The sequence below is a fragment of the Lupinus angustifolius genome, chromosome LG17 (assembly GCF_001865875.1).
Source record: "Lupinus angustifolius cultivar Tanjil chromosome LG17, LupAngTanjil_v1.0, whole genome shotgun sequence".
Lineage (NCBI taxonomy): Eukaryota > Viridiplantae > Streptophyta > Magnoliopsida > Fabales > Fabaceae > Lupinus > Lupinus angustifolius.
Window position 1 is genome coordinate 1,648,399 of NC_032025.1, and position 12,316 is coordinate 1,660,714.

Below are 12,316 nucleotides of genomic sequence, written 5' to 3' on the forward strand. Positions count from 1 at the left end.
CATATTTGGTTGTCCTGCTTATATACATGTACCCAGTGATGAACGGTCGAAACTTGATCCTAAGTTAAAGAGGTGTATCTTCATTGGATATACCAAAGGTGTGAAGGGGTTCAAGTTCTGGGATCCAGTTTCCAGAAAGGTGGTGTTGAGCAGAGATGCAGTGTTTGATGAAGATTTCATGATGAAACAGTCAGTTTTGACAAAGGTGTCCATGCCAAATGGAGAAACTTTGGGTTCAAATATGATTCCAGTGAGCAATGAAATGGTTCAGGTGAATAAAGGCAAGGAACCATGCACTAGTTCAAGTCAAGAACATGATGATTCTCAGGCAGAGAGTTCAGGTGTGCAGGAGTATCTACTTGCTAGAGACAGGGATAGACGTCCTATCAAACCTCCAGAGAGATATGGCTTTGAGGATATGGCTTCAGTTGCTCTCCATATCAGTTCAGGAGATCCATGTAGCTTTCAAGAGGCTATAAACAGCCAGGAGAAAGAACAATGGATGAGTGTCATGATGGAGGAGATGGAATCTTTACAAAAGAACCAAACTTGGGAGCTTGTTCCATTTCCCCCAGACAAGCGTGTTGTTGGGTGCAAATGGGTGTACAAGAGGAAGCCAACAATATCGGAAAAAGAAGGGGAAAAGTTCAAGGCTCGTCTTGTAGCAAAAGGGTATTCACAGCAGAAGGGGATCGACTACAATGAGATTTTCTCCCCAGTGGTGAGACACACTTCTATCAGGGCAGTGCTTGCCTTGGTAGCCATCCGGGATATGCACTTAGAACAGATGGATGTGAAGACTGCCTTTCTCCATGGTGAATTAGAGGAGAAAATTTACATGACACAACCAGAGGGGTTCAGTGCAGCTGGACAGAGTCACTTGGTTTGCAAGTTGAAGAAGTCTCTATATGGGTTGAAGCAGTCTCCCAGACAGTGGTACAAGCGGTTTGACACTTATATGTTGAAGCTTGGTTATAAGCGTTGTGAGTATGATTGCTGTGTTTATGTGAGAAGCCTTGACGATGGTTCGTTTATTTTTCTGTTACTTTATGTTGATGATATGTTGATTGCTGCTAATCATTTGAGTGATATCAATGAGCTGAAAGTCATGCTAGGTAAGGAGTTTGACATGAAAGATTTAGGGGCTGCTAGGAAGATTCTTGGGATGGAGATTCACAGGGATAGGGGAGCTAGAAAACTATGGCTCTCCCAGCAAAGCTATGTTGAAAAGATCTTAGAGAGATTTGATATGAGCAATGCTAAAGTAGTGAGCACTCCATTGGCAAATCACTTCAAGCTTTCCCTAGATCAGTGTCCAAAGACAGATGAAGAGAAGAAATACATGTCAAAGGTTCCATATGCCAGTGCAGTGGGTTGCTTGATGTATGCTATGGTTTGTACTAGACCGGACTTGGCACAAGCAGTTAGTCAAGTATGCAAGTACATGTCGAAACCAGGGAAGCAACATTGGGAAGCAGTCAAATGGATTTTCAGATATTTGAAGGGGACTACAGGTCTCGGTATCATGTTTGGCAGCCAACAGAGTAAGCCTTCAGTTATTGGTTATGTTGATTCGGACTATGCAGGAGACTTGGATGATAGAAGGTCCACAACGGGGTTTGTCTTCACCCTTGCAGGTGGACCAATTATGTGGAGATCATCAGTTCAGTCTGTTGTTGCTATGTCCACAACTGAAGCAGAGTACATGGCAGCTGGTGAAGCTTCTAAGGAAGCCTTGTGGCTTATGGGACTAGTAAATGAGTTAGGCATTGAGCAAGGTGGAGTTTCGCTGCATTGTGACAGTCAGAGTGCTATCTTCTTAGCAAAGAATCAGGTGTATCATGCTAGAACCAAACATATTGATGTGAGATTTCATAAGATCAGAGAGTTGGTAGCTTGTGGGCAGATACTATTGCAGAAGGTTCACACTTCAGAAAATGCAGCTGATATGTTAACCAAACCGGTTACTGTGGACAAGTTCAGGCATTGCCTGAGCTTGTTGAACATTCACTGATGATGGACTATGGAGCGCCCCCAACCCAATGGCGGAAGATGGAGATTGATGATATTCGCCAAGGTGGAGATTGTTGTGCAATGACTCATATCTCTAGATAACAGCAATACAAGTTATGGGCTTGGGCTGATGTAAAGGGGTTGGGGTAGAGGGCTATATATATTGATGTTATGTAAACCTAATGTAACAAGGAGAAGAATAGTAAAACACTAATCCTTATTCTCTAATAATATATAGTGGTAGCCGCTCAACGCTCCCGGGGACGTAGGCACAATTGGCCGAACTTCGTTACCAAATCTCTTGTGTTATTCTCTTGTCTCTATACTCTTTACTATTTGATTGTTCGCTTGTTCCCAACAATTTCTTTATCTTTAAAAATGGTTTTGTTTCGATTAGTCTCAATGTAATGATTGTTGAGTTTCATTCTCAAAATCTAGTTGTAGTTTTACATTATATCAGGTTCAGTGCTTATTTTTTCTTTCATTGTGAGAGTTTGAGGCATGTACGATGTACTGGTGCATTTATATATAAATTATTGAACTTTGCGTGAAAAATGTATTTCTATGAATAATAATAAAAGTGATGATGTATCTTTTTACAAACTCACCATATAATTTCTCGTACACAGGTGTCATGACCTTCTTATATGTATATAAGGATTTTTATGCTACCGAAAGCTATGAAATTTTTCAGATTACATTATCCAATTCCATTAAATGTATGGTACGCATATCTATATGTGCGTCATATAGAGGGTGCCTTAGGAATGTCTATAAATATATTTTTAGTTTTCTGTCTATAAATATGTTTTCTAAAATCCCAATAAATATTTTGCAACTTATTTATTTCAAATTTTCTTTATAATAATTACTTATTTACTTAATATAACAGCTTCAACACCATCCCATTCATTAAAACTCTACATTAACAATAAAATATATAGACATTATTTTTATGAAGTAACATTCATGATATTTTTATTAATAAATTATGTTTTCATTTTTTAATTAAATGTATGGTACTGGTATCAAGTTCCATTAAATGTATGGTACGCATATCTATATGTTCGTCATATAGAGAGTGCCTTGGGAGAAACCAGGATCCTTTCAGATTCTGCGGGAGCTTCAGTTTGAAAATCTTGTCATCCTCACCCCACACAAAATGTATTATCAGCAAACTGAAGTTTCACATCAAGAGTAATACTTTAATTATATAGAAATCGTGGATGTTATGGAATAATTTGCGAACATGTAAACAGTCTAGAAATAATTAATGACTAAGCCTTCCAATTAGTGAACATCGTGTTTAGTTGCTCAAGGAAAGTCATATATTTTTTTACGATTAGAGAAGAGAAAATTCATATAGAGATAAAGAATATTAAGAGAGTAAGTATTACTCATATCCACTAAATCTCTATAATTAATAATGAATAAGACAATTTGAAGGATTCTGCATTCATTTGACTAGAAAGTAAGAAAAGAAAGGAAATCAGTTATTAAGAATACTCCAAATATGAAAAAATATAAGTTTCATCATCTCATCTAGATGAAACCTCAAGTTTTCAAAAATATTTTTGTTTGTAATATGTCATAGAATCTATATTGTAATAAAACAAAAGAATCATCCATAATTATTTTTCTTGTTGTCCATCCAAAACAATGATTTGTGAATTGAGAAAAAAGTCTTTACTTCATTGTGAATAATAGATCTAAGGTCAAAATGAGAAATTTGGTAAAAAATTAAAAGTCACATATTTGTTTGAAACATTAAAAGTTCACAAGTGCAGGATTAAGTTTCTAACTTAGAAATTTGATTAATTTGTGAGAAAAAAAGTAAGGGAAAAAATGATGAGAAATGGAAAGATTCTTTTTAGCCTGATATAAGAATAGGGAGGAAATAAAAATGTAAAATGTATACGTTTTCTTACATTTTTTTGTTTGGTTATATAGAAAGTAAGAATTGATAAATTATTGTATTAACCAAGAGTATTATTTTCCTACTGAATAACATCTTTTGCCTTAGCGTAATTATTAACTAATTTTTAGTTCTAATCATCCGTATATGATTATATAACACATATTTATTATTCGTATAGCTTTTATATGGATAACCACATTTTAATGTAAATTCCTTTTATTTCTCATTATTTTTTTGCCAAAAATTCATTCTATAGTTATGACCATGAGAACCCATATTATAGTCATAAATCTTGCTTAAAGATTGTTATCCCAAAAATCTAGCTTAATGATTGCTATCCTAATGATTATACAATTAGAGAGAAGCAACTATACTAAATTCACACAATAATTATAGGCCAAGTTTCAACCAATGGAGTAATCAATTAAAGAGAAATGCTAATATATTCTCAACGATAATTATTAAGTGAAAAAGGAAAGTTTTGATGGGGAATACATTAGTTAAAGTACATAGAAGCAACCTTACATGTGAAGTTTTCCGAATGCAATATTAACCTTTTTATATCCCAATTAGTGCTTTTAGAACATTAACGAAATGTATTAACAAGCTAAACTACTATATTGGGGGGAAACACACATTTAAATGAGTCAACGACTCAAGGTGTATGTGATGGATCAACGGATGAATGTGTGATGCATTGTATGATTGTATCTCTCACTTATATCTTATTCATGAGGGGTCTTCTTACAACCAAACGAGTAATGTCAGAGTCCATGCATGATTATGCTTGAGTGTTGGAGAGAAAGTGATAGTTGGGTGAATTCATAAGTGAGGCTCGTGTATCAAAAGTCTTGTTATGAACTTTTAATTAAACTTTTACCTTGGTCTAAGAAGATTATTTTATTAGAAATAATCATGTTTTGTAAATTCCTTAAATACCCTATCATATGTTGGGTTGATATTTTTAACAAGTATAAATGAAAATAAAATAATAATTATATTAGCTATTGCGACCCGATTTTTGTTTGGAATACTGGTTTTGCGACTATCTCAAATATAAAGTGTCTTATAAGAGAACCATGAAAAACAATTTCAGATAATGCAGTACAAAATAAGTGAAATGCGTGATTTTCATTTATTTTTGGACTCTGGGTGGATGGAAGAAAGAAATTGCTTGAGGCATCTATTATAAACACAAGGCCTTTCTAGGTGAACCAGATGACCAGCCTTCGTTATGCCTTCAAATGTTGCCTTATATCCTAGTTGCCTGTCATCCAAAATCATTAAATTATTTAGATAAGACATGTTATGTTACTGTAATTTTATGAGTTTTGTCTCTCTAGATTCTTACTCTTTCATATTTTGTGCAAGCTTTAGTTTGAAAATCTGATCATTCTCACCCCACAGAAGATGTATTCTCTGCAAACATAAGTTCAGTAATTATTAATCAATATAGAAAGCAGTCAAAGCACGAAGGTTTTAGAACCCAAAGAACTTGCTGAAAATGGCTTTGGGTAGAAGGTAAATGTAAGAATGTTGTTATATCTTCGTAGAGTTAGGATCTTCTCCATTAATGGAGAGGCAAGTGCTTCAAAAAGTGAAGAGAAATGCAACTTTTTATTACACATATATCATTTTGATTGTAATAAAATCACTTGTCTCTCCATTAATGGAGATGATCCTTACTCATCTTCCTATGGGTGGGTTGAAAACCCAAAATAATGCATAATTAGCTACTGTCAATAGGTATCTCAAACATTACAGCATGGTGGGTTTTTCCTCATCAGGATTAATATCGGTGATGCTGCAAGTGTTAGCAAAAAATGGATTCATATGGGTATGTTATAAGATATGATGTTGTAATAATGTAATGATTCTAATCTGATCTTAATAAAGTATTGTATTCATTCAAAAAAATAAAGTACCTGCTGAAATTTCGGGATAGTGATGTCTTTGTTACTGATGACTAATCCCTCCAACAGCTCAGCTCGCTCCTTTCTATTCGTGAACATCACCTGTAATTGCTTAAAGGAGTCACATATTTGGTAAAACAAAATAACTATATTTTGGCAAAAAATTTATAGTTGTGGATTTTAGTTCCAAACCTATATTTTAAGGAAAATAGTTTATGACATAGTGTGTTGATTTAGTAATGGGCGATTCTGTGATACTTAAATAGACTAAAATATTACATGCTCAATTTCTGAGAGCAATATTTGTTGATATGAACAATTATACACCCCAAAAAGAATTAATTCTTTATTCATAAGGTGAGAGGATACTATTTTCCAAAAATAAAAGTAGGATGTTTACTATGTTGGTACATTTTACTTTTTTTTATAAACAATTATTAATATATTAATATTTAATGTGAGTAAAACTCAAACTCACAACACTTTCACTTCATTTCTTAAATCTTTCAAGCGAATCATCACATTACATTATCTTAAATGTATAATTGTATTCAATTATACAATGCACAAACATTCCCCACTAATATAATGCATGAACATTCTCCAATTATAACTTTTAAGTGTATTTTTTTTAATGAATAAGGAAAAACATGGGACAATTAATCTCCATTTCAAAACTTAAGTCATGAAAAGAGAATAGGGATTTGATATCTCACTTTTTATATTTTATTGTGTCCCAATTCAATTACAAATTGTCACCTACATAAAATGTAAAATGAAAAAATATAAAAAAAAGTTTTCATGTTATTTGGTGATATATAATTCACTTATAATGAAGATGAATTTTTGAGACTAGGATTGATGAGGAGATAGAAAGCATTACATATGTTGGGAAGATAGTGACCTAAGTCTTTATTGCTTATATCACCATGCAAACAAAGATAACAGTGCAATAGGTTGGGGACGTACTATACAACTAGATAGATCTACTCTAGAATTGAATTGGTGCATGCATCTATACGAATTAAAAACAGAAAAACCATAAACCACACTATACAAAAAGAATATAAGGAATCCAATGATAAAATTGACAAACCTCGAGGAAGTCTTTATGCAAACGATCAGGGAACCAAAGCTTTTTATGAGCAGCCACAGATAAAAGGGCCTTAAGGCCCTTAACAGAGGTTGGCAATAAGAGTTCTGATGATGAAGAAAACCCAAGCTCTTGCAATGTTGTTTCTATGATGGAATCCATCATAGCCAAAATGGAACCAGTAATCACTATAGCTTCTACAAACCCAGGGTACAGCTCAGCCATCTTAAAAGCCACCATCCCACCATAACTGAACCCAACCACAATGCATTTCTCAACCCCAAGCTTCTTTAACCCCACAGCCAAACACTGCGCTTGAAATGCCGGAGACCGGTCCGGTTTATCTGTGATTGAACCACCAAAGAAGAGAAGATCCGGCACGTAAACCGCGTAATTTTTAGTTAAAGCACCAACCTGGAACTGCCATGTTATAATTCCTTCTGAGGAGAAACCGTGGACCAGAACCACCACTGGTTTGCTAGGCTTTGCAACTAGCTTAGGGTTCAACCCGTTCTTCTTTTTGGGTTTGGAAATAGTCTCTGAAGGTACCCAGAAAGTCATTACTGTCCCTGGTTCTATCTCAACCTTGTAGGGTCTCACCCCTGCAAGCTTCATTAGTCCATGCAACAATGGTTTCTGTGCTGCCACCAAGTTCACCATCACTCTCTCACACTCACACACTGTCTATGTCAAAAGGGTGATGATGAATGAAGCTATATATTGAAATGTTGCCAAATATTTTATATGTAGAGATTATAAGGTTTGGTGCAGCGTTGTTATCGCTTTCCATAGCACAAATGTAAAGAGAAGGAACATTTATGGATAAGAATTGGGAAAATCAAAGATTGGACCGCTACCTGGTAGCAGGTAGGACTTGCTGTGCTAATGTTTCTTTTTCCTTTGCCCATTAAAGCAAGATATTAACAATGTCAAAATTCGATCTAGTACGTGAGATTTAATAAAAGTCAACAGGTTTCTTGCAAGCAACTTTGATTAGTAAAGTTTTAGTGAAATTATACATTACGCATCATTTTTCTACATTTACACATCTACACAGAACCCCTATGTTTTGTTTAACTTAATTACATTTATCACATTTTTTGTTTAAAATATTACACTTATTTATTATGCGGGATGATCAGTGTAATGAAAGTATAAAAATTAGGGAATGTTTGTATAAGTGTAAAGTGAGGAATGGTTGGTGTAATTTCACTACTACTCAGGGGTGTGAGTGTAATTAACTCTAATATTATTATTAAATGTTTACATTTAGAGTATTGAAGTAATTAAAGAAATAAATTGTTGAGTAATGGTTATCATGATTAGATGGCTTCCCTAGGTCCTTTGTTTGGTTGAAACTTGAAATGAAAGTTGTAATATTCGGGTCATCCACCCTAACCCTTGTCTAGTCATCTAGGCCTAAAGTCTTACATGTGAGTTGGGCCCTTGGGGCAGCTAAGCCCGATAATAGGTAGAGCTGAGCAATCGTGTACCCTCAAAATTCACATCAAATTTTATAGTGGAATAATAATTTTGGACTTTCGTTTCTCACTTAATATATCACATTTTATTTTTTCCATAAGAAAAGTACAAAAAATTAGTGTCAACTTTGAATGTACATATAATATTGAGTGAACTCAAAATTATTGATTTGGAGTGAACTCTTCACTTATCAAATCTAACTTTGTAGACTCTTTACTGGAGAGAATCTCATCAAATGTCTGGTATGTACGTTAAGAAAGTGTTATATTGCAGCTTTGAGCTTTACCCTAAGCATTAATTTGTGGAGAACACTTGACACAACATCCATAAATTTAAAACATGGGACACTTGATATGTAAAGATTTATAAACACACACTATATCATTCGCCATTCATTTGTATCAATTAAATGTACCTAGTCTGTCATCTACTGAGTACCTCTGTTTGAATGTCTGTGCTATAGAATTGAGAACAATGAAAAGAACCACTATAAAATTTCAGAATACGCTTAAGCATATAAAACTTGAAGATAGCAGCACACCAAAATGAATGGTCATGACCTCTACCAATTGAGTGTGAGCAATTAAAAATGGGTGAGGATCCTTTTGAGTAGCGGGGACTACATCAATTTAGCTCAATTCTAATGGTTTGAGATCTTGCTATAAGGGAATTTGCAACCAAATGGATGAAACGGTCCACATGTCATAAAATCATTGTCAACATAAACTATACAATAACTAAGAAGAAAAGTGAAACAACAAAAAGTAGGGGAAAGTTAAAGAAATAAATCCGAAGAAAAAGCAAACTAAGAATAATATAGAATTATCCCATTCTAACTACATCGATCTTAGTCAAGACCGCAAGACGAAGAAAAGGAGACAAACAAAATGAAAAAGAGTCTTAAGTTAAAGCAACAAAAAAAACATCATTTCAACGAGACCACTTAACCATCGCAATCAGAAACAACTTCCAACAAAACATCATAGCATCGTAAAACGTTTACGTATATGCGGGATGATCAGTGTAATGAAAGTATAAAAATTAGGGAATGTTTGTATAAGTGTAAAGTGAGGAATGGTTGGTGTAATTTCACTACTACTCAGGGGTGTGAGTGTAATTAACTCTAATATTATTATTAAATGTTTACATTTAGAGTATTGAAGTAATTAAAGAAATAAATTGTTGAGTAATGGTTATCATGATTAGATGGCTTCCCTAGGTCCTTTGTTTGGTTGAAACTTGAAATGAAAGTTGTAATATTCGGGTCATCCACCCTAACCCTTGTCTAGTCATCTAGGCCTAAAGTCTTACATGTGAGTTGGGCCCTTGGGGCAGCTAAGCCCGATAATAGGTAGAGCTGAGCAATCGTGTACCCTCAAAATTCACATCAAATTTTATAGTGGAATAATAATTTTGGACTTTCGTTTCTCACTTAATATATCACATTTTATTTTTTCCATAAGAAAAGTACAAAAAATTAGTGTCAACTTTGAATGTACATATAATATTGAGTGAACTCAAAATTATTGATTTGGAGTGAACTCTTCACTTATCAAATCTAACTTTGTAGACTCTTTACTGGAGAGAATCTCATCAAATGTCTGGTATGTACGTTAAGAAAGTGTTATATTGCAGCTTTGAGCTTTACCCTAAGCATTAATTTGTGGAGAACACTTGACACAACATCCATAAATTTAAAACATGGGACACTTGATATGTAAAGATTTATAAACACACACTATATCATTCGCCATTCATTTGTATCAATTAAATGTACCTAGTCTGTCATCTACTGAGTACCTCTGTTTGAATGTCTGTGCTATAGAATTGAGAACAATGAAAAGAACCACTATAAAATTTCAGAATACGCTTAAGCATATAAAACTTGAAGATAGCAGCACACCAAAATGAATGGTCATGACCTCTACCAATTGAGTGTGAGCAATTAAAAATGGGTGAGGATCCTTTTGAGTAGCGGGGACTACATCAATTTAGCTCAATTCTAATGGTTTGAGATCTTGCTATAAGGGAATTTGCAACCAAATGGATGAAACGGTCCACATGTCATAAAATCATTGTCAACATAAACTATACAATAACTAAGAAGAAAAGTGAAACAACAAAAAGTAGGGGAAAGTTAAAGAAATAAATCCGAAGAAAAAGCAAACTAAGAATAATATAGAATTATCCCATTCTAACTACATCGATCTTAGTCAAGACCGCAAGACGAAGAAAAGGAGACAAACAAAATGAAAAAGAGTCTTAAGTTAAAGCAACAAAAAAAACATCATTTCAACGAGACCACTTAACCATCGCAATCAGAAACAACTTCCAACAAAACATCATAGCATCGTAAAACGTTTACGTATAACTAGTTGATCTTGACCGTCCACATTGTGAACTTCTCTTGTAACATATATTCTATTATCATATGATTCTTATGGTTACTCAATGTTCTTCTTCATCATGTAAAGTCGTGAACGAAGTTTGTTCTGTCTGTGACGTTAAGTCTCCAAGACAGAAAGGGAATGCCATTATCGGAATCTTGATCCCCGTCATCCATGAACCGGAAATCGTTCCCCATCGCCGGCGAGAGGCACTGCATCTTCTGGCTCTGCGAGTGTGCGTACCATGAGTTGTTATGGTGGCTGTACATCTGCGATGAGTCCACTACACCGCCGGACGCCGCCGTGGGCGTGGCAGCAGCACTCGCTCTTCTCTCTTCTTTCTTGAATCTTATCCCACAGGCATTACAGAGTGACTGCAATTCAAGTCATATATAAGCATTCAGTATTCTTTAATCTTTACTATTAAAAGGTAGGAAGTAATCCGAAATGATTAGGCCTAAAAACATAAGAAGTTGAAATTTGAAACACGAAGCTTTAAAAACATTATTATCTTGTCTTGCTAAGTAGCACAATGGAACATGTATCATATATAACTTTGGAAGTTACGATATTGGAAATATATTCAAAGTGAAACAATTTTTTTATGATCAGTGAAAATTAATTTGATAACTCAAAAAACAAACAAAAAATTTAATGGTGGTTTAGATAGTTAATGCAATATCAAAATAAATGATTTATACTGACATATGGAAAATATCTAGACAAATCAGTATTTTTAGTAGTTCATAATTCTATGTATTAGTTGTAAAAAAAATGCTTGATATCAAACTAAAAAATGTAGTATGTTAGATTTTTGATATCAAACTACTAACATAGTTGTCTATACCTTTGGGCCTTGAGGTCCATTCCTCCAAAGAGGTGTTGAAGTAGTGTCGCAGTTGGCGCAGCGACGAGGAAGGAGAGAGTCATTGGTATTGTTACTACTGCTATCTTTCCTGGACTTGGTTTGTGACTGAGTGCTGTGGTTGGGTTGTACTAAATCCCAACAAAAATTTGAAACGGGTCGACAGCTTCTCTTCTCTTCATCTTCTGTGAAACGTGTAGAAGGGGTTCCAAGTGAGAGGGTGCAGTCCACATTAGATGAAGAGGGAGTAGCATTGTAGGAACACATATCAGGCTCATGCTGATCATAGTCATAGGGTTTGTGGTTTGGCATGGAGAATAGCATAGAGAATGAACTTGTTTGGCTATGGAACATACCACATGTGCAGTGTCCCATCACGTGTCCCTGATATGAGTCATTGCAAGAACGGTGCATCATTACCTTGTTGTTGTAATTGAAGATAGCAAAATGGATATGTGAAGGGCTATGGAGAAACAAGGGTAGTAATAGACCAATAGATAACAAATAAGTAATAATAAAATGTTTGAAATGTCAGTCAACACTTGCAGTCGACGTTGTCGTTAATCGCAAATGGAGCAATGTAGATACATTTATGATGAGAGTTATAAAGATTAAAAGACAAAGAGAGAGAAAGGGAATAAGTGT

General features: G+C 34.7%; 2 protein-coding genes across 3 annotated transcripts; both read right to left on the bottom strand.

Moving 5' to 3' along the window:
* LOC109331364 (monoacylglycerol lipase ABHD6-like) lies at positions 5,040 to 7,825 on the bottom strand. Its single transcript, XM_019565794.1, has 4 exons — positions 6,941 to 7,825; positions 5,857 to 5,946; positions 5,283 to 5,350; positions 5,040 to 5,198 (listed from the first exon to the last, which is right to left on the bottom strand). Exons 1-4 carry the CDS (start codon positions 7,595 to 7,597, stop codon positions 5,063 to 5,065), a joined length of 951 nt encoding a protein of 316 aa, XP_019421339.1. The 5' UTR covers positions 7,598 to 7,825; the 3' UTR covers positions 5,040 to 5,062.
* LOC109331012 (GATA transcription factor 18) lies at positions 10,556 to 12,316 on the bottom strand. Of its 2 annotated transcripts, XM_019565295.1 has the most exons (3): positions 12,292 to 12,316; positions 11,654 to 12,091; positions 10,556 to 11,180 (listed from the first exon to the last, which is right to left on the bottom strand). In XM_019565295.1, the coding sequence occupies exons 2-3, from the start codon at positions 12,086 to 12,088 to the stop codon at positions 10,884 to 10,886; spliced, it is 732 nt and encodes a 243-aa protein (XP_019420840.1). In that variant the 5' UTR covers positions 12,089 to 12,091; positions 12,292 to 12,316; the 3' UTR covers positions 10,556 to 10,883. The 2 variants fall into 2 exon arrangements, with proteins under 2 accessions (XP_019420840.1, XP_019420839.1); XM_019565294.1 differs by lacking the exon at positions 12,292 to 12,316 and having other exon boundaries at positions 11,654 to 12,204.

What these genes read in the sequence shown, in the direction of transcription:
- LOC109331364 (XM_019565794.1), bottom strand. Translation starts at nt 7,597, where the DNA reads ATGGTGAACTTGGTGGCAGCACAGAAACCATTGTTGCATGGACTAATG. An exon ending in TGCATAAAGACTTCCTCGAG is followed by an intron (nt 5,947 to 6,940) that starts GTTTGTCAATTT and finishes AAGCAATTACAG; the next exon opens with GTGATGTTCACGAATAGAAA. An exon ending in CTATCCCGAAATTTCAGCAG is followed by an intron (nt 5,351 to 5,856) that starts GTACTTTATTTT and finishes TTATGTTTGCAG; the next exon opens with AGAATACATCTTCTGTGGGG.
- LOC109331012 (XM_019565295.1), bottom strand. Translation starts at nt 12,088, where the DNA reads ATGATGCACCGTTCTTGCAATGACTCATATCAGGGACACGTGATGGGA. An exon ending in ATGGACCTCAAGGCCCAAAG is followed by an intron (nt 11,181 to 11,653) that starts GTATAGACAACT and finishes CTTGAATTGCAG; the next exon opens with TCACTCTGTAATGCCTGTGG.